Source organism: Rhamphochromis longiceps, linkage group LG6 (assembly GCF_057381845.1).
Source record: "Rhamphochromis longiceps isolate RC_006_pf linkage group LG6, R_longiceps_female_GT1.1, whole genome shotgun sequence".
NCBI lineage: Eukaryota > Metazoa > Chordata > Actinopteri > Cichliformes > Cichlidae > Rhamphochromis > Rhamphochromis longiceps.
This window is the reverse complement of record NC_140562.1, coordinates 26,569,740-26,592,826: the sequence shown is the minus strand read 5'-3', so window position 1 is coordinate 26,592,826 and position 23,087 is coordinate 26,569,740. Positions and strand designations below refer to the sequence as shown.

The following is a 23,087-nucleotide window of genomic DNA, read 5'->3' as shown; positions in this document are numbered from 1 at the left end:
TTTCCTGTAGACTGATGCAGAGGTGGAAAACTTGTTCCAAGCAGTATTTGCATTGGCAGTTTGCACAGAAGATCCCGTCATGTGCGGAACTTGCCATGCGCAGTGCCTTTGTGACACAGCGGTCTAAAGGTGTGTAAATTTTCAAATATAGAAAATTATAAAGATTACAAATCAGAAGATCTGGTCTAGTGTTATTTGGAAGAAGATGTCTTATGAATGCCACATGAATGTGTTGTAAACAAATTCCACAGTTTCCGTTTTAGAGTAGGTTGTGGAGTCAAACACACCTACTTTTCCCTAAGTCACTTTTGATTCAGGAACACACTTACAACAGCTCATCCTGCCTGACCTGCGCTGTAAGCCACCATCATGTCTGATGCGCCACTTGACATCATGCTGAGAGAGCTAGGTGAGCGTATGCGGATGTGTGTTCAGACTTGAAAGCCTTGCACTATAACAAATACAGAAACCATCCATAAAACATAAATTGTCATATCAGCTATGCCTTGCCTCAATGCATAGCGCATAGATCATGGATGACAGAAGTGATGACAGATGTCACAGTGTGTGCGCATTACAACTTCTTTGTTTACAAGACAAACTTTATAATCCTTTGCTCCGTGTCGCTAATTCTGCTGAACTCCTTAAAAATGAGTACAGGCAAACGCATTTATGAGAGCAAAGCATATAAAATAGAGATGTGATGGAAAAAGTGGTGGAAAAAAGTGTGATTTTGTAAACCACACTAAGAGCTGTCTTAGAAAACTGATCAATCAAAAGAAATATGAGGTGTGAGGCCAAAATATAAAGTATCGCATTTCTGATAATGAAAGAGCCTATTAAAATTTTAAACAACTGGAGTGCTTTGTTACAAGTGCATATCACAGTGACACTGAGGATTACTGAGATTAGGACTGAGAAAAACCTAATGAAAGACACCTGCCACCTGATCATCCGCGTAACACTCATTCCGGTTGTGGTGTTGAACTGTTTTACCTTATTCAAAGTGTACACTGTAGATGCAAATGAAATGGAGAATCAAAGATTTCTAAAGAAAAAAAACACATAGATGCTGATAAAGTTTCACTCTCAGGATGATTCATCTTTCTATTTGTTTTAACTCTTTCCTCCTTGGATGCCTACCAGGAGCAACGTTTGTTTCTCATTTCTGAACTGAGCAGTTTTTGGTCTTACCAAGGCTACTCTTGAAAAAGAGTACCCGGACCCTAATGCTGGTTGAACCACATCTTTATTGACATATATACTTGTTCATTAAGGGAACAGGGGAGGTTGTCGAATGTCGTTTTCATAGGGGAAACAGTTACGTTTGTGCTAGCAGTGTTTGGTAGTTAGTGGAGAAGAGGTCACGTTACATGGATAGTTTGTAGTAGTGAAATACATTTTGCACTTTGAAGGATATTTCTTTTGATACATCTGTGATGTACAGTAGGTTACACACCGAGTATTTCTCTTGGCTTGATGAAAGCAAGCTGGTTACACAATCAGCTTTACCTCTGAATTCCTGGGAAGATATCTGAAATGTGTCTGACCTGGAAGATAAATCTAGATCGAGGATTGTCAAATTACCACCATTGCTTGGACGAATGGAAAGAATGCACTACGCTACATTTCATTTATCCACAGTTGGGCTTTGATAAATGAGCTCAGAATGTGAAACAGAGGGCAGTGCGCTTACTGAAAAACTAGTTTTAAAAAACTATATATATGTATATATATGCATCTGGTGAATAACCATAGGAAATTAACAATATTCTATTTAAATAACTTTTAAATATTATTGAAAACTTCCAGGGTCACTATACTGTTCAGGTAGTAAAACAAATCAGGGCTCATTGTTTAGATCTTTGAGTTTCTGTTTGTGCCGATACTCAGTGGGTTCCACAAGATTTATTTAGCGTTACCTTAAATACCTCAAATATAGTGTAAAGGTCTTTATTTGGAAATGAAAGTGTCAAGTGTAGGTGTTGTTGGCACATTGCAGTTTAACACAAACAGCTAATCTATTGACATCGACTGTGGCTTAAATTTATGTGCACTTGGCAGCCAATCAAAGATTTGCATTTTCTGTCATTGATAGAAGAATTTTCCAATTGAAACCAATTAATTTCAGTCTTATGCTCTGCTCTGCAGCTCCACCCCTCTCATCTTACGTAAACATTTTTCTTCTTCCTTTTGGGAAGAGCTTGTTCCTTGCCAAACCCAGGCTATTGTCTTCCTCCTATATGCATGTGCGCGCGCACACAAGACCGGAGTCAATTGGATTATTTCCATTTCTAATCTTTAATCTATACATAAATATATGTATATTACACAATAAATATATATTGTGTAATATATGAATTACACACACACACACACACACACACACACACACACACACACACACACACACACACACATATATATATATATATATATATATATATATATATACACATATATATATATATATACACATATATAATTTATGCTCCATTTTAATGTTTTGAAGCATCGCAAAATATCTGGCCCAGTGTTTAGCTTACACACAAAATGCTCATGTTATCTAAATCCAATTTAAACCCTTCCACTTAAGATGCCAGTATGCCAAAAAAAAGTGATGTAAAAGCAAAGAGATTAACAAACACAAATTTTGCTGGAAGGTCTTTATGTTAATGATAATGTCTAATTTTAAATCAGCATTGGATTCATTCTTAAAATGCACACACCACTTACTGTGAATTATTGTCACACTAAAAACTAAAGTCACTGTCAGATGCTTTCCAGGTGCTGTTCCATGTTGGATCTGATGGCACTACAGTGCTCATAATTCCATCAATTTTGACAAGCTCTCCAACACCACTGGCTGAAATGCAGCTCAAAGCATGACAGAGCTTCCACCGTGTTTTGTGTGCACTAACCTTAACTCTCTCCTGACTTACCCCATTGATATTGATGTTTTGAACCACAAGCACTTAATTTTCAGTCAAGTTCTTTTGTAATCTAGTATACCTCAGCATTTTTGTCATGTTTCCCTTCATTACAATGGATTCTTGACAGCCACCCTTCTATTGAGACCATTTCACTGAACGGTAAATTGATCGACAGAAGGGCCAGACGCATCTCTCATGTCCCGCGTCAGGTCTTTGCTGGATTTTTTTAAGGATAATGACTCCCTTACTGTTCATCTGCTGTAGATAGTTTTTAGGCGTACACTTGTTCAGTTTCTTCAGATTCTTTAAGGACGCACTATACGCAACCTGCTGGGACATGTCAACTTTTCTGTAAACAGTTCCTTAGAAATCACCCTGTTGGGTTTTTTTTCATAGATTCAACCAAAGAAACAGGAACAAACCATGTGTTTTTGTGACGGGCTAGTAACAGAGTTTCTAAAGATATCATTTAAACTTGGTTTCTTGCTAAATTGTTTGTTATGTGGTTCATCTTTTGTTTTACAGCATATGTGCCTGGAATGATTCATAGGTCAGTGTTGTGTCAAGTGGCTTAAACAAAAGTTCCCTGAAAATGATCAGGTACAAGGACTGAACTAAAATCAAGTGAAAAAGAAGCCAGTGTCCAAGGAAAAACTTTGAAAGGCCTTCAGAAAACCTGGAAAACAAGCTCACTTTAAAAAATACAAGAAAGTCTTGGAAACAAAATATAGAGGAGTCAGTAAATCTTTATTAACATCACCAATGAGGTTGTATTTTTATGTTTTTGTTGCTGCTTGTTGATTGGCCATGCTGATTTTCATGAACCTAGAGGAGTGGAGACAAAGAAGGAATTGTAGAACTTTTCCAGCATCTCTAGTTTTGCCTTAGAATAGTGTCATACCTTTCGCCTTTCCTGCTAGTTTATACTTAATATTTTTGTTATCGTTATTATTATCAGGACAGCTGTTTCCATGTAAGTCCCAATTAAGTGGAATATTGAAAAAAACTTTATTACTAACTACACCTTAGATCATATTTTTAAACTGCGCATTATGTTTTATACTCTTGTAACTGTGAAGCATGTGCAAAAAGAAGACGCATTTACATTTTAGGACTTTTATAGAGTATGTTTTCAGAAAAACAAAAAGTTGAGATAAGCTTTCACAACAAGCACAACTATAGCTTGTGGAAGTGAAATATTAGCGGTTTCTTATGATCAAATTATAGTCAAGTTACAGAAGTAATGTAATACCAGGCTCTTTAAATATGTTGTAATACAGTCTAAACACGTTACAATTTATATAATAATAATAATAATAATAATAATAATAATAATAATAATAATAATAATGCCTCACCTTTGGTAAGATAAACATGCATTTAGGGATGGGAATCGAGAACCAGTAGTCCAATTCCTTGGAGTTAGTCTACCTGCCTATTGATCCCGCTTAGCAGTTTTTGCGCTTGTGCTAGTCATCTGATTTCAGCTTAACTGTGAGAGGAGGAAAATAGCAACACAGTCTAGAGCATGGATATGGACATTTATTTTATTATTATTGCACAAAAGGACGAGATAAATGGTAAAGTGGAAAACTGCATCCAGGACAGAAACAACCGCATTATGCTGCTAACACAACTTTGTTTTTTGCAAGCATCTGCACAGATAGCATGCTAATGCTAAGCTAGCCAAGAACCCAGAGGGAAAGCTGAGTGAATGCTGACCCCAGCAGCCAGACCCTGAACTTCAACGGGTAACAAGCAGATAAGCAGTCAGGCTGCAGTCTCACTTTTTACCTGTTCACGTTTCTAAAGCAGAATCACTGTGACAATCGCTTTTTTGTGCTGGTTTTCATCTTTGAAAATTAAGTCATTAAGTAACTACTGCATTATTTTTTAAGAAGAGTGTTCTGTGTAATATGCGTAATAATTATTTTTTGAGTAAGACTCCAACACTGATCACAACAAACATGCACAAACATTTGACCCACAGCATAAAATTAATTCACATGAATGTAATTTCTTTATTGCTACTTAGCAATGGTGGTGACCTTAAAAAACCAATGATAACTCAATGAGAATCGATAAGTGATATCGATATCACATCATGCATCCCTACATCAATTAGTTAAATACAACATGCTGCAACACTGAGGAAACTCTATTGTGATGGGGTGTTTTGCAACAACAGAGCAAAGTTGTGACAACATCAAATTGGGCTTTGCAGTTTTTGTTTGTGGGGTTAGTTTAGGGTGCAGTCTCAGGTCTTCTGCTTTTCGCATCCCCTACAAAATAAAAGCACAAAGCTAATACAGGACAAATGCTCAGAGATGGTAAGAACCTAAATTAGTAATAAAATAAAATAAAATTAGATCATGAAAATATAATGAAATGAAACTTGTAATAGTGGAAAAGCTTTATATATTAAGAAAAATAATATTTAACTGATAGCTGGAAAAAGTCTTTCAGTTTACAATTAAGTTTCATACTTTAAGGATTTTGATATTTTTGTACTTTTAATTATAAATAAAAATATGTTCTTTCAAAGTACAGTTTTGCCTATTAAGATCTTAATAGGCTGTTTCTTTCACTTGTTTCTATTCTGTCCATTTCTGAAAAATACGCTATTCAGTCTTATATAAAATTATCCAGATACATTCAGGTTGTAGTAGGAGCGTCATAATCATATCACATTGTTGTTTGTTTGCGTTTAAAACTTGAAATTAGCATTACACAGAGAGAGAGAGAGAAACACACATAGATAATCTGGACCACCCCGCCCCGGTTCCGCCCAGCGGCCAGACCCCACGGAGAACAGACGGCGGGTCATGTGACAGCAGCGGTTTGTGAACGACAAAAGCGGACTCACACAAATGCTCTGCCACAGTGAGACACACATACACAGAGGAGTTTCGTAACTTGGGGAAGTTTTACGGAGCCATCGATCACAGAATCGTCTTGTTGTTGTTTTTTTCCTTGATGTCAGTGACACAGCGGAGGACCGAGCGTCGCCTGCGTCACCTTTTCAGCGGAGAGTCTAATTGAGTTTCTCCCTGGGAAGGGAACCTGTGCCTTTCAGCAAGGCAGCCGCGAAACTACCGTCTCTCCTTGCAGGAAAAGACCGTATACCCCATCTGAGAGGTAAGTCTGACTCGGTGACTTCTTGACAGCATTGTGTCCGCCGGGCTGCCTCACAGGCTGACCCCGGCACGGTCTAATTTTCCTATCGGAAGTCAGTAATTGCAACGTGGTCTTTTAATAAAAGCTGGATGTGGTAGTGGGATTGATGTAGACTATTATTCCTAATAGATTACAGCAGGGAGAAGTAGTCCATAAATTAAATTTGCGGGTCGGGGTTTTAATGAGAACAGACGGCTCGTGCGTAATTTGAGGTTTGATTAATTAATTAATTACTCACAGCTGTTTTCTGTTCCGTGCCTTCAAATCAGCATGTTTGCTTAATTTATCTTCCTATAACACTGACAGTGGTGAACGTTGTTGTTCTTAATTTATTGATTAATGATTAATGAGCTCAACACTGGCTGTAACTTATGTAACCCGACTTTAGGCTGTTACAAGTCACGGGGAGACGATGCTATTTTGGGCTTTCAGAGCCTTTTAAAAACTAAGGCTGTTGTTAATTAACATAAATGTGGGTTTATTTGTGTATGTCTCTCCCCCCGTCATCAAATAACACAATGCGTTATTTCTTTGTTGTATAAATGTAGATTATAGTAAAGTTATTACTTGGGGATCCTTTTTATCTACTAATTACTACCTTTTTTTTATTCTGTTACATTTTAGTAAGTTTTGAGAAGTACATTTTAGATTATTTAAAAATGGATTCACTTTTTTTTTTTTTTTTTTTTTTTTAAATATGTGAGTTGGGGGGAAGAAATATTTCCATATAAGGAAAACGGCAACATTTTGAGAAATGGGTGTTTGCTGGGCTCATCAAGTGAAATGAATCATAAGGACTATCATATTTATTGTTGCTTATTGCGCACATGACTCATTTATTCATAGGTCAGATTGTGAAACTGTAGAGGCTGACGTTGATGCAGAATAGAGCAGTGATTTGAAAGACGAGCCTCAGATTTTGCTGTGTGTCTGTGCTGAGTTCAGTTACAGATGGGAAAATATGTGACAGGTGTGTGTGGGTGAGGGTGAAGGAGAGGGCATCTGCTTGTTTGTTTTTTCCCAAACTGTCACACCTGAGATGTTGTTTCAGTCCTGTTGTGTCACTGCATTCTTTACAATACACATCTCTCCCTGTACTCTCCCTCTGTGTTTCTGTCTCTCCCCGTTTCCTGTGCTTTGTTTCAAGGCTGAGGCTTGCGTCACGCATTCCACTTGGCATATGAAGCCCTTATCCTGTTTAGAGCCTGGAGAGAGAGAGAGAGAAAGACGGGAGGAGAGAGGGAGAGAGATGTGGGGGGTGGATGGGTGGAATGAGGGCGACATCTCTCCCCTCCCTGTTGCCTGAAGTTTGTACTTTTGTTTCACTGTTGAGCAGAAAAACACGGATGAGTCGCTGTTCCGTTTGTGTATTACCTGTTTATTTGTCTGGCATTAGTGCAGCACAAACACGCACACACGCCCCAAATACTCCACCCATCCCTACGCCTTTTTTCCTGAATCAACATGCTGATGTTATCTGGTGGAACAAAATGCGCAAGACTGTGTGTACACACGCACGCACATATGCACGCGCGCACACTCTGCTCAAAGGGCATGTGCTAGGGAACATTAGGGCTAAACATTAAACGGGTGGATGTTGAGTAGTTGGTGATTCTCCATGAGAAGTTGAGGAAATAAGGACACGCTGCTCCACAGGCGGCCATAAACGTGAAAAGCTGTGACTAGTTGCACAAGTTTGCAGAGTGACAGGACACGGATGCTTAAACACACACCGAACACTTGTGTGTTCAAACCACTGGATTGAGCCACTGTGACTGTGTAGCTCCTTCTTTACTGCCCCCCACCCCCCCATGTTTGAGGTTCATTGAAGTTTTGTCATATTTTGGTTGAAACCCACTTCATTTTCTTCCCCATTTCTCTCTCTGCCCTGTTCTTTCCACTTCCATTTTGACATAGTTTGGTCAGAGCGGCTGTTTTCTTTGCCCTTTCTCTCCTTCCAGCCCCCCACCCCACCTCTCTTCTCTCAGACTAGGGAGGTGTAATATGTGTGTGTGGAGTCAAACAGGAAACCGCAGGCCCCCTGCAGCAGCACCCCCCTTTTGGCTTCGCTCTCCTCTTCCTCCTCCTCCACCTCCTTCTCCTCTGTACACCCCCCGACCCATCACGCAGTGTGGAAATAATAACAGTCAGACTAAACTCTAAGGGCTTCCGCTTCTCTCCCTCTTCTCTTGTTCTCTCCTTCCCTCTGTCCTCAGTTGTCTGGAAAGCCTCAAAACGCTGCGCACTCTCTCGCGCACCCCGTCAAGTTCGACTTGAGGTGCGCGTGTGTGTCTCTGTCAGTGTTTGAGCCTCGCGACCAGATGAGTCTGGTGTGTCTTTAAATGTGTGTTTCTGAGATGATGGATCCTGTTTCCTCTCCCCTGCTGATGGCCCCCTCTGGCTCCCCCCCCCCCCCCCCCCCCTCCAGGCCTGCAGCCTCATAGTGTAGTTGAGAGGAGCTCAGGGGGACTACATGTGTGTGTGTGTGTGTGTGTGTGTGTGTGTGTGTGTGTGTGTGTGTGTGTGTGTGTGTGTGTGTGTGTCTGTCTTTGGGGGCGTAAAAATACGAAAAGTGGGCTGCGTGGCTCGGATGAGGGAATGGGAAGCCAAAATAAGAGGAATGGGGGGGGAGGTTGGGGGTAAGCAAGGGCCTTAAAGCGAGAGGAGTCAAAATTGGAGCATGTGCTGGGTTATTAGGGGAGTCATGAGCAGGAAGTGAGGTAAGGGTTGAAAGCAGGGAGCAAGGGGCTACACTTGGGAGTGAGAGCTTGAAAGGGGGAATAAATTGGAATGAGTGAGGGGCAACAGAAGAAGTGAGAGTACTTTAGGGAGAGGTCAGGAAAGGGAAAAGTTAAATGTTGGCATAATATTGGATGAGTACCTGGATGAGTCATGCAATTAGGATGTTAAATTAAGACTAATGGGCGCCTTTCCTGAAGAGTGTGAATAGGTAGTGAGTTTGTATGTGAGGTTCTCCTTGAGTCGACTGATATCACGACATGAAGCATTACAGGACTGTCACAAGGTGAGAATGACTTAAGTGAAGAGGGGGTAAAGAGGCTAGAAGACGCTAGGCTGAAAATGTGTGTGTGTGTGTGAGTGTATTGTGGCATGTTCTTGGACAAAGATGTTGTCTGGAGGTTTTTGGTCTCTCTGGTGATCTCATCATCTCCAGCCTGTTGCCATTAGAGAGAGACTTTGTGTGTGCCGGCCAGCTTTTGTCTGCGTGTGTTCCAGTATGTGTGCGTGTCTGTAATAATTTAGTCCTTTTAGTGATTTAGTGTGTGTATTCTGTTGAGCTAGCAGAAACGTGTGTGTGTGTGTGTGTGGGGGCGGGGGCAGGGAGTCCAAGCCACAATATTTTCCCCTTCAGTCATGTTTTTTTTATAACATTCACAGAGGGGGAGAGAATAAGAGTGTGGGGTGGTGTGCGGTTCAGATAAATACAGTAGTAAAGACATGAGCGATTGCTGGGGAGCGAGTGGAGAAGAGTCCAGGGGTGGAGACACAATAGAGGGGTGTAGAAGGTGGTTGCAGAGTGGGTTGGGGCTGAATACACAGTAGTTCCACTGACCTAGAAGGACAATATTTGCGGACATGCACAAACTCAAACCCAGTAGCAGAAAAAAAACCTAGCCCAAGTAGGGCGACTTATTTATCGTGATGATGCAGGAGTTTGGTTTGTTTGTCTGTTTTTACCTGGAAAGGCAATAAAGGAAAAGAGTGCTGACTAATTCCTGTCCTCGAGTATGTCAGTTCAATTTCATAGAAAATAAGAGCACAGTCTAGTGAGAGCTATGACAAATGCAATCAGCCTGATGCTGCGTAGAAACAAGTAATAGGAAAATATCCAAATTAATTAAACCAAAGATATTCAGGTTAATGTCTTATAAGAAAGAACTCTTCACATTTTCATGGAATATGTTTTTGGTTTTGTTTTGTTTTGTTTTTGGTTTTTTTGGGGGGGATTCCTGTGGGAACTTCTTAAACGGTTAATTCAGTTATCAGAAATGCTGCTCCAGCTGCAGTTTATCTCTAATCTGCTGAGGCCTTGTGGCCACTGAGGAAGATGCTGCACGGCTGAGTGAAATTTCTTTCCTGTGATTGTTACATTTGTGCGACTCATTGTGCTTATTCTTTCATGAGACACCCAGAGGGAAAGTTTCTCCCTCCTTTGCTTGCCATCCTGCTGTCACACGTTATCTGATGACTCCTTTCTGTTCATTTTCCTGTGTGGTAAAACCCAACCACTAGGCACACGCCTGTCTTTGGATTAAAGCAAATAACGTGAATTATTTGCCGTCCCTGCTGCACGACACCGGGCTCTGACGCCATCGGCCAAATTCTCCCCTGCGTTTACTCGTACCTGTGGCCAACTAACCAGCTGCCAAGAACTCGTTTTCGCGTCTGTCGTGCAAAAGTGTTAATAAAAGGGGAAATGCAAGACTATGTATGACAGGTGAACTCTGAGAGCAGCATGTTCCTGTCACTGCACGCATTCTTTCAAAGAATTTAACATGCACTGAGCGATGCATATGTTGTTCAGTGAGAGATGAAGCCAGATAAGTGAGGCTCTGAACACTTTGTTTGTGAATATACATGTTCTCACTTACAGGCGTACACAGCCCACACCTGCCCAGCCCTAAAGTCAAAAGATAATTAACACTTCCTGTATGACAGAGCCTAAAGGAGCCTCTGAGTTACTCATGCCTGCCTTGCACTAGTGACAGCATAACATTTTCCAGTTTTCCGATCCATTCTCATAAATTAAATATCTCTTGAGCGCCTTGAGGGAATTTCTCCAAATTTGGCTCAAATGTTCACTTGGATTCAAGGATTTACTGATTAGAATTGGCAAAGATTGAGGGTACCGTGGCCCCCGATGATATCCGAAGAACACCTGAAGGAGATTTTGTCACATTTGGCACAAACATAGACTTGTACTCAGGGATGAACCGATTAGACTTTGGTGACCTTACACATTTGGTGAGGTACTGATAGTGACGCTACTCACTGAAACCTGGCTCTGTGATCGTCTGCTCAAGATCCGGAGGAGACACGAACTCAGCCTCACGCACGCGAGTGTCAGTCCAGAGCTCGGATAAATAGGAGGGTTACGTCAGGAACGGCATCCGGTGTAAAACCTGTGCCAAATCAAACATGCAGATCCATCTGCTGTGGCAACTGCTTAACAAGCAGCTGAAAGGAGCTTCTTCCACTAAGTACATCTATGTAGTTTGTATATAACAGGATATAACTGACAACTTAACTGGTATAGAATTACAAATCTACAGTAAGTATAAAGGAAAAATAAAAACAAGGAAAATAAGGTTTGCTTAATATTGTGGTGATGTGGACGTGGCATGAGACAATAACTATTTTAAAATGTCATCTTGGACTTTGGGACATTGTCGTGCATGTTTGTGACGTTTGGGACCAGAACATTTTCTGGTCGTGGTTTCTAATGTTTTTCATCAGTGACACCTTGTTCCCAGATGGGATTTTGTTTATTGTGTGTGTTTGTTTCTGGCAGACCTTCTGCTTCTTTTATACACAGCAGGTATTTGCTGCTTTCTTTTCCTTAATCTGTTCTTCTTTTGGGGGGTTTTGTCAGTGATTTTGTTTTTCTTCCTTTTTTCCGAATTCAGAATCTGTTTGTGTTTCATACTTGGTCTCATTGTCACCTTAATGTGTGATTTACAATGACAATAGAACAACTGCTTGACCTCAAGTTGAACTACAGTACAGTACAAACCCGGATTAGAAAACACGCCCTCAAAACACACCCAGTTCCCACCTGACGGTAGGCTCTTTGTTTCTTTGGAGCCGGGCAAAGGGTGAGGCTTCAGTCGTCATGTTCACACCCTTCCTGAGCCAGCTAGTGAGCATCCTGCTTCACCATTGGTCTGCTCCCCATCTGGGGGGGGGGGGGTGTGTGTGCGCATTCCTATATGTGTGCACTAGGGTGTAATGACTTGTTCTTGCCCATTTGTTAATAATTAAAGGCTAACTTGTCTTCAGACTGTGGACTTTAATCAGGTCACACACACGGAGACTGCCTCAGGGTACATTCTTTGACAGTTCATGTTGCCTTAATGCACCAGCAGACGCGCACACACACACAAGCACACAAAGAAGCTAATAAACACCCTCATGTAGCACAAGCAGAGTCATCCCAGCTGCACCTGGCCATTCAAAGCCAAGGTAACTGGAAACACCTTTGAAACCTCACACGCTTTTGATCCAAAATACTCGGTGTGTGTGTGTGTGTGTGTGTGTCCCATTTCTCAGATACGGGGCAGTTTCTAGCTGCATCACACCTGCAACCGGTTGCATTCTCGTTAAAAAAAAACCCAGTCCCTTTAATTCACAAGTCTGAATGTCGAGTGTTTTTGATTGACATCGGCAGCGCTATCTGTCAAACGCAGAGTACCTGTTTGAAACCATGACTGAGTGGTGAAAAAAGAGGAGATGATGTGTCAAGTTTGACAGAAAAAAATATGTCTGGGGCTGAACCAACGTTGATCGTGCCCTCGCGGTCTCCTTTACTTAAATACAGACCCTGTCACATCATTCCCTCTACTTAATGTGATTTATTTTTCATTACGTCACAAAATGTGTGTTTTGGTGTGGCAGTGTCTTGCCATAAGAAGAAGATACATGAACAAGGTGGACGTTGGGGCTATATGTAACTAAGGGTATCTGCTTATCCGTTTTCAGGCGCTCTGACCACAAGACGAATCTTGTGGTCAGAGCCGCTCTGCCCCAAGCAGCATGCCCCTGGTAGGGTCTCCCAAGGCAAATTGGTCCTGGGTGAGGGGCATGACAAAGTGCGAAAGTCAGAAAACACTCCACCTTGATGCCAGACTTGGGCTTGCTGGCCCAAGTGCCTGGCAGATGGACTTTAAGCCCGTGGTGCAGCATGGTCCACCCTCCTGTAGAGGAGGACAAGCTGCAGTGGTTGGAGTTTTGTCAGTCAGGCAGCAGACAAAGCAAAGTCTGCAGCTGCAGTTGCTCGTTAGCATTCATGTTGAGACTGTTTGCACATGGCTATATTTAAAATTTTAAACTAAAAGAAAAATTTGACAGAATTATTCTTCTACTTTATTCTGACCATTAATTATGACCTCAGATTTAGGTTCTCTACCGTTTTTGTTTTGTTTTTGTGTTTTTCTTTTTTTGGGGGGTCACTTATACTCACACAGGGGAGTGTGATAGAGGTGCATTATCTGAAGGATGTGTCCTTTTGCTTTCAGTACTTTAAGTAGAGAGGTGACAAATGTTTGAATAAGTTTTAAGTGTTTCTACAATGTTGCATTGGTGCATAAAGTAAATTATTATCAAGAGTGTGAGCTTAGTGTAAATGTCTTCCCTGTATATTGATTTTTGGTGCTATGTGTGTATTCTGCAGGAGTCTGGCGTGTGCAGCCATGCTGATGTATGATTACCCTCCGAAGACAGACATTCAGCCGGTAAGGTGTGTGTGCGTGTGCCCGCGCGTGTGTGTGCGTGTGTGCGCGCGCGTGTGTGTGCGTGTGTGCGCGCGCGTGTGTGTGTGTGTGTGTGTGTGTGTGTGTGTGTGTGCGTGTGCGTGTACGCGCATTATCATGCCTGATCATGTTTTTGATACCAAACAGCAACCCCTACACACACACTACACACGCACCTATACGTGTCTAGACAGACTGGTTCCCACATTCCAGCTCTTCCTGGACAAACAGGCTAATGTACAGTGGACATTTGCAAACAATAGCTACGCACACTGCCAGGCAGTGGGCTAATGAGCACACACACTGTATTCTGAGACAAAACAGTTATCTGCTCCCAAACAGAGCAGCGTTTAAATTTTTTGGCTGGCTGTAATTGTTTGTGTGGCAAAAACATGTTTTCCCTGCCATTCAAAGCAGAATGGAAATTTTTAACCCTCTGCTCTTTTGTCCCCCTTTTACTGCTTCCTCTTCTCTCTACATCCTCTCTTTCACAGTCGTTCTATCCTGGAGTGATCTTCCCCCATCCGCCGCACTTCTACAGAATGCACCCCCTGTCCCACTCTCACACCCCGACCGGGCTGACACACACCCAGATGGAGCCCGTGGACCTGTCTGTCAACAAGCACTCATCTTCCAAGTCCCCTCCCTGCTCCTCTGCGTCGACCCCGGCGTCCCCTCGCAGCTCCCCTGCCTCGCCTTACAGCTCGGCGAGCCGCACCTCTTCCCGCAACTCGCCCCCACACACTCAGTTGCGCTCCTCGCCCTCCCACGCTCTCCCGCCGCCCACTTCCTCCCTTCCATGTCCCACCATTGTGTCTCCGGGGGGCCCCGGGGTCATCCCAAAGTCACAGATCATGGTTTCTCAGATCGTACTGCCTCTGCCCATTCTCCCCTATTACCCACCACATTTGCTGAACCAGCCAATAATGATGAACTCACCTGCCAGCAGCGACGATGACCATTTCAGGATCTGGGAGCCCAAGATAGGTGAGAGCAGTTCAGTGTTTGTGTTGCAACTGTACATGAAGCTAAAAACAAAACAAGAAGTCATTAGAGAATCACATTAAAAACACATCAGTGCAGGAGTCATCGTGAAATGTATCCATTTCATGTTGTTACTGCATTTAAATCACATCACTTTTGTGGCATTTTCTTGTTCAATTTGCAAAAATCGTTTACTGATAAATTATCAGTAAACGATTTTTGCAGAGAGAATGGAAAAATTATCAGTGATAATGAGGAAATGTTTTTCATTCCCTCTGTTCTTAGAATAGCACTTTTTTTTTTTCCTTTTCTTTTTTTTTGGAAGGGGGGGGTAAATCAGCTATTTCCCACTGTGATCCGCAGAAGTCTTTGATCTGTCACAGAGACAGACACACAACATACCAGTTTGTTTGCCGTGGCCTTTTCTAGAAGGACTTCTTAAGTAGCAAAAACACAAAAAATATAGTGGAAGTGTTTAAACCTGACTGGTCCAAAAGGCTGAGAAGAAAGGTTTCAGTCTAAACTTGACCTCGTGATGGTGCTAGAAGAAACTTTAAGTAAAAAGCCACACTGATAGGATTTATCCTCTGGGGACCTTAGATGCCTGATTTATTTATGTTAACATATTAATTATGAATGTGATTTAGACCTGATCATACTGTCAGCTCACACATTGTTTCATCCCTACCCAGTTCACCCAACGAAGCCTCTGGAGCCGCGAAGTGATACCCACGACCTGCACAAGCCAATCAAAATCGAGACTGAACCCGCTCATGACCCCAGCAGTCACGAGAAGTCATCAGTCAGAGCGATGCCACACGAGTACGAGTAAGTAACACGACGACACTCTGTAGCGAGTTTTGTGTGGACTCAGTGGTCAGCGAGTTGTCACAGCTCCTTCTGTTTTCCATGTAAAAACCCACACGCTGGTGGTGGTGGCCACACACTTCACGTCCCCTGACTCCACACCCCTGTTTCACTAGCGTTTTTGACTCACTCCCTGCTGCCGAAGGTCTTATTCTCTGCTCCCTAATCTGAACTTTTGTTCTGCGTGTTTAAAACAAAAGCATGTTGTCGAGATCATTACATATGCAACGGAATACAACCTACAGTCTTGTTATTAGAGAGTCCTGTCATAAGATATGACTGTTCTTTGCATGTCACTGTAGTTTGAGCCATGTCAGTTTCTGGGGCAGTCCCGGGATCAGGGCGGTGCGGTTCTTATTAGCGGGCAGCCAGTAAGAGCCTTGTGTGATTGGGGGGGAAAAAAAGAAAAACACTGACCGAACTGCGTGAACTTACTGGTTATATCCGAAGATTTAGAGCTTATCTCACTCTGATGGAACATAATTGTTAAAATTTGGCTCCATTTCCAAGTCATAAAACAAACGTTGTTTCCAAATGTATTTTATCATCACCTTGATAACACATTAGAAAATGATCTGTCTCCAGCCTGAGTCTGGACACAGTTCTATTTCCTTCATGTTTGTGGAGCCATAATTTAATTTATTTATTTATTTTGTCTTTAGATTCTTGCTTCTGTGAAGAGCACTGGCTATTTGTTATTGTCTGTTCTATTCTTTTGTCTCACTAACAGAGTTTCGGCCACTGGGGAAGTACAGAAGAATATTTATCCTTTTATTTTCCATCAGGCCCAATAGCCACGCCTCACATTAGAAGCTCTTTTCTTTCTTTCCTTATCTAAGACGTCACAAGTTCATGCCAGCCATCTGGGTGCTGTTACCACCTTCATTCCTCTTCCTACTGTTTTTGTTTGGGTTATTTCTTCCTCTTCTGCTTCCTCCTCCCCTCATTCTCCCTCATTATTATTATTATTATTATTATTATTATTATTATTATTATTATGATTGATTTATTAAGCTTTGTGTTCATTGTCCAACATCTCCCCTGCACTTTCTTACCTTCCTCTTCCGGTCCCCTCCCCTCTGCAAAATAAGTTTTTCCTCAGAAGAAATAATTGCAAGTTGGATGCACATGTAATAGTCAGCCCTTGCTGGCAGCTAGTGTATGTCAGTGTTTGTGTGTGTGCTGTGAAGTACACCTCGTTTTTTTTACTTTGGCTGTTAGGGCGGTTCCCTTTACAGGCTGCTCTTGTCATCGTGCCAAACATGAAATAATTGGACCCTAAAGGGAAAAAAAGAGGGTGCGTCTTTGTGTGTCATCACATCTTGTCAATAAAGCACACACACATCCTCATAAACAATATGTACGTACAGTTACTGTGTGTGTGTGTGTGTGTGTGTGTGTGTGTGTGTGTGTGTGTGTGTGTGTGTGTGTGTGTGTGTGTGTGTGTGTGTGTGTGTGTGTGTGTGTGTGTGTGTGTGTGTGTGTGTGTGTGTGTGTGTGTGTGTGTTAGGGGATTTTCTGCACATTCCTTTATGCAGAATTGATCTGTGTGGAATCATGTTTCAGCACTCAACACCTGCTCTCAACTGACTGACACACACACACAGTGATGAAAGACAACTCCTCTCTTGTAACTGTAAAACTGGTACATTTTGTGCGTTTGTTTGCACACACAAAGAAACAGGACTTGATGTGCTCTGACTGGGAACAGTGTTGCAGATTCACCTGCTGTTTGACAGTTTTCAGTCTCCTGGAGTTGGTCAAGGATAAATTTATAAACATTGATTGACAGAGGTTGACAGGGCAAGGCAAAGGTGTGGCTGACTGGAAAAGGCGGGTTTTTCAGCTTCCTGCCTGGCAGAAGTTGTTATTGCATTGAAGCCAAGTTAAACTGTGGGTTTCAGTGTCATAAGAGAGGACTTTTGCTCCCTCTGCTGGCAACATTAGACAAAGATGGACAAAGCACCAGCGTTTAAAATCTTTTTCTACCCTTTGTGTGTTTCTTTTAGGGGTAACAACCCATCAGTAATAGTCCACTCGGGCACAAGGCACCCTTTCCCTGCTGATTCACCTGACACACTGAAAAAACGGAGGATTCACCGCTGTGACTTCAGCGGCTGCGACAAAGTGTACACCAAGAGCTCCCACCTCAAAGCACACCGCAGGACACACACAGGTGAGCCTTCATTCATATACCAGCCGTGCTTTTCCAGAAGCCTCAAACTTTTTGACATCTTCTAACAAACCTCGTGTAATTTCCTCTCTTTGCAGGGGAGAAACCCTACAGGTGCAGCTGGGAAGGCTGCACGTGGAAGTTCGCCCGTTCAGACGAGCTGACGAGACACTACCGCAAGCACACGGGAGTCAAACCGTTCCACTGTCCCGACTGTGACCGCAGCTTCTCCCGCTCTGACCACCTGGCTTTACACAAGAAACGACACCTCCTAGTGTGAAACCCTCTGCCGTGCAACTTGAATGCAACTCTGTGCTGGGTTCAGTGTTGGACTACACCACTTTGACTTTAAAATGAAATGGCTGGCCTTACCTGGACTGCGACAGGGAGTGAGGAAATGTTTCCTCAGGGTTAATGTTTAAACCCTTTCACCTCATTAAGCCAAAGAGAGGGAAAAAAAAGCTGGTTGCCAGCTCACACATTTAAGACCAGCTCATTTTTATAGAAATATGGTAGCTGAACCAAACCTCTGATCAGCTGTGGAAGGGCCAGACACTTTTTTTTTCTTTTTGCTTGCAGCTCCTCAGCTGGCCTGAGAGCAGCGCCCTCTTGTGGCTACACAACCAAAACAGCAGTTCAGTCTGTGCAAGCCACATGGCATGCTCACAAGCTTCTCAGCGCAACATGATCTCCAGCTTTAAAGCTTTTTGTTTCACATGCATTCAAGTAAATGTTTGGGACTTGGACACACACTTACAAATACATATTTTTTTTGCTCGCTACGCCAATACAATGTGAAACGTTCCAGAATGTATCCTATCACACCTACTGTGCATTGTGTCATAGATACTTCAGCTTTTCTTTTTCTTTTTAAAACACTCGTGCCAACTTCCTCCTTCGGGATCTGCTATAATTAAAAAACAAACAAACACACCACACACCTCATCTGCCTCTGCAAGCTCAGATCATGAAGTGATGACAGGTTGCTAACGCTCGCTTTCTCTTGTACATACACTCTCTTATTAAAAGCAACTCAGCCTTGGTTTCGTGTACTCGTGGGTTTTAACAGTCTAGTGGGCAGTTTCAGTCAGTGAAGTGTTTTTATGTTTTCATTCAGAAATGTGAAAGTTGCTGCACAGGGGCATTAATGTGTCGGTGAGGAAAAAGGCACCACCCGGTCAGTTTAAGGGTAGAAGCAATGAAATTGTGTCTTTACCGATTTCTTATGTTGAGTTTGTATCTATGAACTGTGTTTCGGTTTGTGACGTGACACCGAGGTAGCTTTTATTATTGTGTCACACTTTGATACGGGGTGGGGAGAAAATGCAAAATGCAAGGCAGGGAAATTACAAAATAATTTTTTTTTTTTTTTTTTTTTTTTTTTAAATTTTTATATTCAGGAGCAGTTGAGTTATATTCCAGCCCACTCTACACATGCATTTGTTTTAAAAGAAAATTAACTTGTACACAATTAATACTTTATCATTCCCCTAAAAGTCAAATCAGGGATTATTGTTGTAGCAGATATTCTGCTGCCAAACCTTTTTTTTTTTTTTTTTTTTCTTTCCTTTTAAAAGTGCCATAAAGGTTTTTAGAGCACAATTTCCCACAGGTGGAGAGCAATACACTTTCTCTCTTTATCTTTTTTAAATGGCGCCTTTGTACATCTCCAATGTGCACTTTATATATATTTTATAAATATATATATATATATGTATAAATAGTATGTATGAGTACATTATTTAACATTCCCAAAGCCAGACATTTTAAATCACATCAGGTTGGTTTTTTTCTGTTGTGCGTTTTTTCTTTTTTTCTATCACACATTTGCTTTTGGGTTTAATTGGAAGGTGTCCAGTTCAGCAGTTGTCTTGTTTTTTTTTTTTTGTCATTTTCTAGTCATGTATACAAGAAGGTGTAACCCCGCCATTTATTCGCATGTACACGTTCACACACCCCGAATGTAGCAGCTCAACTGATCTGCATTTGCTCCTCGATGCCTTTTGCAGTTTGTGCTTTTTTTTTCTTTTTTTTTTGTTTGGTTTTTTTTTCCTTTTTGTATCTTTGCAAATACAATTGTCATATTAATATCTATATTTTATAATTCATTATTAGACTGAACGGGCAATTAATGGTTTTTATTAAGCATGATTTTGATACTCTATTACATATTTCTATTTCTAGTGTTTATGATAAACCCTGTCTTTTTTTTTTTTTTTCTAATTAAATCTTACCATTGGCAATTCAAAGGGAACTCATCAAACTGTGAACGTATGGTCTTTCTGCAATTTAGCATTTTTAAACAAAATATTCATACCACTTAATAAAGTTATTGCAATATTTGAAGCATGTATCGTTGTTTGTGATTCTGTTTTTTGTTCACCTGTTTGCTAGTGAATTAGCTTATTTTAGAAGAGAAAAGTGTGTGTCCATGTCTGTGGATACTACAGAAGGAGAAAAGGACTTTTATTAATTGGCTAGGCAGAGATTTTGAGCTGGAAAGGATGTAGACTGATTAAGGGTAAGTGAAGAGTGTGCTGGGAAACCAGTACTTTGAGGAGCTGCTGAATGAAGGACATCTGAGGGAGGAGAATAAATGGAGAAATTATAACAAATCGGGAAGTGTGGGCAGCGATGAAGAGTGGAAAGGCAGGAGGTCCAGAAGACATACCTGTGGCGGTATCAGTCGGAAAACTTTACATAATTTCCTCAGGGAATCAGTCACAGTTTCTCCAAGATGGTAAGAACAATAACTAAATATTTAATCTTAAAAATTATACATTATATTACAAAGTTATAAAATATAACTAATATACAAATGACTCTAATTATAAAAATTCCACCATATAACACAAATTACATAAATATATAAATATGGTTGATATTAAGGTGCTGTTGCCCAGTGTGTACATTTGTTTTACATGGAGGGATTGTACAGTGAGATAGCCACAGGCAGGAATAAATGGTGCAGATGTCTAGGAGAGAGGGACTTCAACTAGATTGTTTAAAACATTCTTGGAGTATGAGAGAATTCCTGGGGAATGGAGAAGTGAACTGATTTTTCAAGAATAAGGTGGTGTAGTAAAGACAGGTATGATCTGGGGTGATGATCAGTGAGCAGCAGTGCAGCTTAATAGTGCGAAAGAGCCCAACGGATGTTAGCTTTGCTTTGAGAGTGATGATAGAGAAGCACAGAAAGATCAGAAGGAGCTGGACTGTGCGTTTGTCGATCTAGAGAAAGCATATGATAGTAGTACTGAGAGAGGAATTGTAGTGCTACATGAGGAAGTCCGCAGTAGCAGAGAAGTATGAGCATGGCTGAGAACATGTATGAGGCTAGCGAGACAGTGGTGAGGTGCATTGACAGATGGGTTCAAGCTGAAGGTGGGATTACATCAGGGATCAGTTCTGAGCTTCTTGTTTGCAGTGGTGATGGACAGGTTGATAGATGCGGACTATGATGGTGAAGGCATAAAAGTCAGTAGAAGTAAGGCAAAATGCATGTGTGTGAATGAGAGGGAGACAGATGGAAAGGTGAAAGTGGATGAGCTTAAATACTTGGACAGTATAGGTAAAGACAAGACAAAGTGGGTGGAAATGAGGGTCGAGGGTGATATGTGTATGAGGGTAGCGTAAGAGCAAAAGGAAGAAATTACAAGATAGTATTGAGATCTGCTGTGATGTGTGGTTTGCAGAAGGTAGTTCCTACAAAAATGCCGCAAACCACACAAAAAGCTTATGGTGTAAAATCTTTACTCATTTGCATCATGAAGTATTGCCGGCAATAAGTCGGACTCGTTCCTGGTGGGTGATGGGCTCCGCCAGGGCTGCCCTTTGTCTCCGGTTCTGTTCATAATTTTTATGGACAGGATTTCTAGGCGCAGCCAAGTGGCGGAGGGCTTTCGCTTTGGTGGCCTCAGAATCTCATCTCTGATTTTTGCAGATGATGTGGTTCTGTTGGCTTCATCGGGTGAGGGCCTCCAGCTCGCACTGGAACGGTTCGCAGCCGAGTGCGAAGCAGCGGGAATGAGGATCAGCACCTCCAAATCTGAGGCCATGGTTCTCAGCCGGAAAAGGGTGGAGTGCCCACTCCGGGTCGGGGATGAGTTCCTGCCCCAAGTGGAGGAGTTCAAGTATCTCGGGGTCTTGTTCGCGAGTGATGGGAGAAGGGAGCCGGAGATCGACAGACGGATTGGGGCTGCAGCTGCAGTAATGCGGACGCTGCACCGGTCCGTCGTGGTGAAGAGGGAGCTGAGTGTAAAAGCGAAGCTCTCAATTTACCGGTCGATCTACGTCCCTACCCTCACCTATGGCCACGAGCTGTGGGTAGTGACCGAAAGAACGAGATCGCGGATACAAGCGGCAGAAATGAGCTTCCTCCGAAGGGTGGCTGGCCTCTCCCTTAGAGATAGGGTGAGAAGTTCGGCCATCCGGGAGGGGCTCAGAGTAGAGCAGCTGCTGCTCCACATCGAAAGGAGCCAGCTGAGGTGGTTCGGGCATCTGACAAGGATGCCTCCTGGGCGCCTCCTGGGTGAGGTGTTCCAGGAGGAGGAGGCCCCGGGGCAGACCCAGGACACGCTGGAGAGATTATATCTCTCGGCTGGCCTGGGAACGCCTTGGTATTCCCCCGGATAAGCTGGAGGAGGTGGCTGGGGAGAGGGAGGTCTGGGCCTCTTTGCTTAGGCTGCTGCCCCCGCGACCCGGCCCCGGACAAAGCGGATGAAGATGGATGGATGGATGGATGGATCATGAAGTAGTTATGGAGCATTAGAGATTTGAGCAGATTTAATTTTTTTTAAATAAAAACATCCATTTTCAGAGACTTCACTCTAAGCTTTTTGGATTCTTTATGTGTGACTGCACAGCATGTTTAGTCTAGCACTCACCCCTTGCACCTGAAGAAAGCATGAAAGGACGTTTTTACAGTCAAGTGCAATTTAATCTCTCTGTTCAGGGAACTCCCACAAAGAAAATGAAGTGACAGCACTTACAGTTGTTACAGTTGTCAGGTGTGGATCAAAAGAGGTGTGCCAGTTTATGAATGTTTGATCCCTACTGATGATAACCAGACAGAACAGCAGTGAAATAATGGTTATCATCAGCTTAGTGATGATTATTTTTGGGATAAGGAGAACACAAGAGTGTTAAAAGACTGTAACATGACTTTTAATGTCACTAGATTTTCTTAGTGAGAGAGGTGGAGTAGTTGAATTCAAATAAAACATATTTGTTCTTTGTTTACTAAATACCAAACCTGTGATTTATTACACCCCCAGTAGTTTATTTCAAAGTTAGAAATGTTAAAATGTTACACTGCCTTGCAGCAATACTGTTACTACTATAAGAATGCAACATTGAGGGACAAAAAAAATACAGCTGCATACTCATTACGTGCAATAGCCCTTTACTTTGGATTTTCTGTGTTGTGCATATTAGAGATGATATAAACGTAAGAAAAAGCGA

At 42.1% G+C, this 23,087-nt stretch overlaps 1 protein-coding gene across 3 annotated transcripts; it reads left to right on the top strand.

Annotated features, from left to right (window-relative positions):
• The first annotated feature begins 5,742 nt into the window (after positions 1 to 5,742).
• klf3 (Kruppel like factor 3 (basic)) lies at positions 5,743 to 19,955 on the top strand. Of its 3 annotated transcripts, none has more exons than XM_085409951.1 (6): positions 5,743 to 6,071; positions 13,522 to 13,587; positions 14,095 to 14,587; positions 15,277 to 15,412; positions 17,461 to 17,627; positions 17,723 to 19,955. In XM_085409951.1, exons 3-6 carry the CDS (start codon positions 14,143 to 14,145, stop codon positions 17,902 to 17,904), a joined length of 930 nt encoding a protein of 309 aa, XP_085266077.1. In that variant the 5' UTR covers positions 5,743 to 6,071; positions 13,522 to 13,587; positions 14,095 to 14,142; the 3' UTR covers positions 17,905 to 19,955. The 3 variants fall into 3 exon arrangements, with proteins under 3 accessions (XP_085266077.1, XP_085266076.1, XP_085266075.1); XM_085409950.1 differs by having other exon boundaries at positions 5,744 to 6,071; positions 13,522 to 13,582; XM_085409949.1 differs by lacking the exon at positions 5,743 to 6,071 and having other exon boundaries at positions 11,738 to 13,582.
• The last annotated feature ends 3,132 nt before the right edge of the window (positions 19,956 to 23,087 follow it).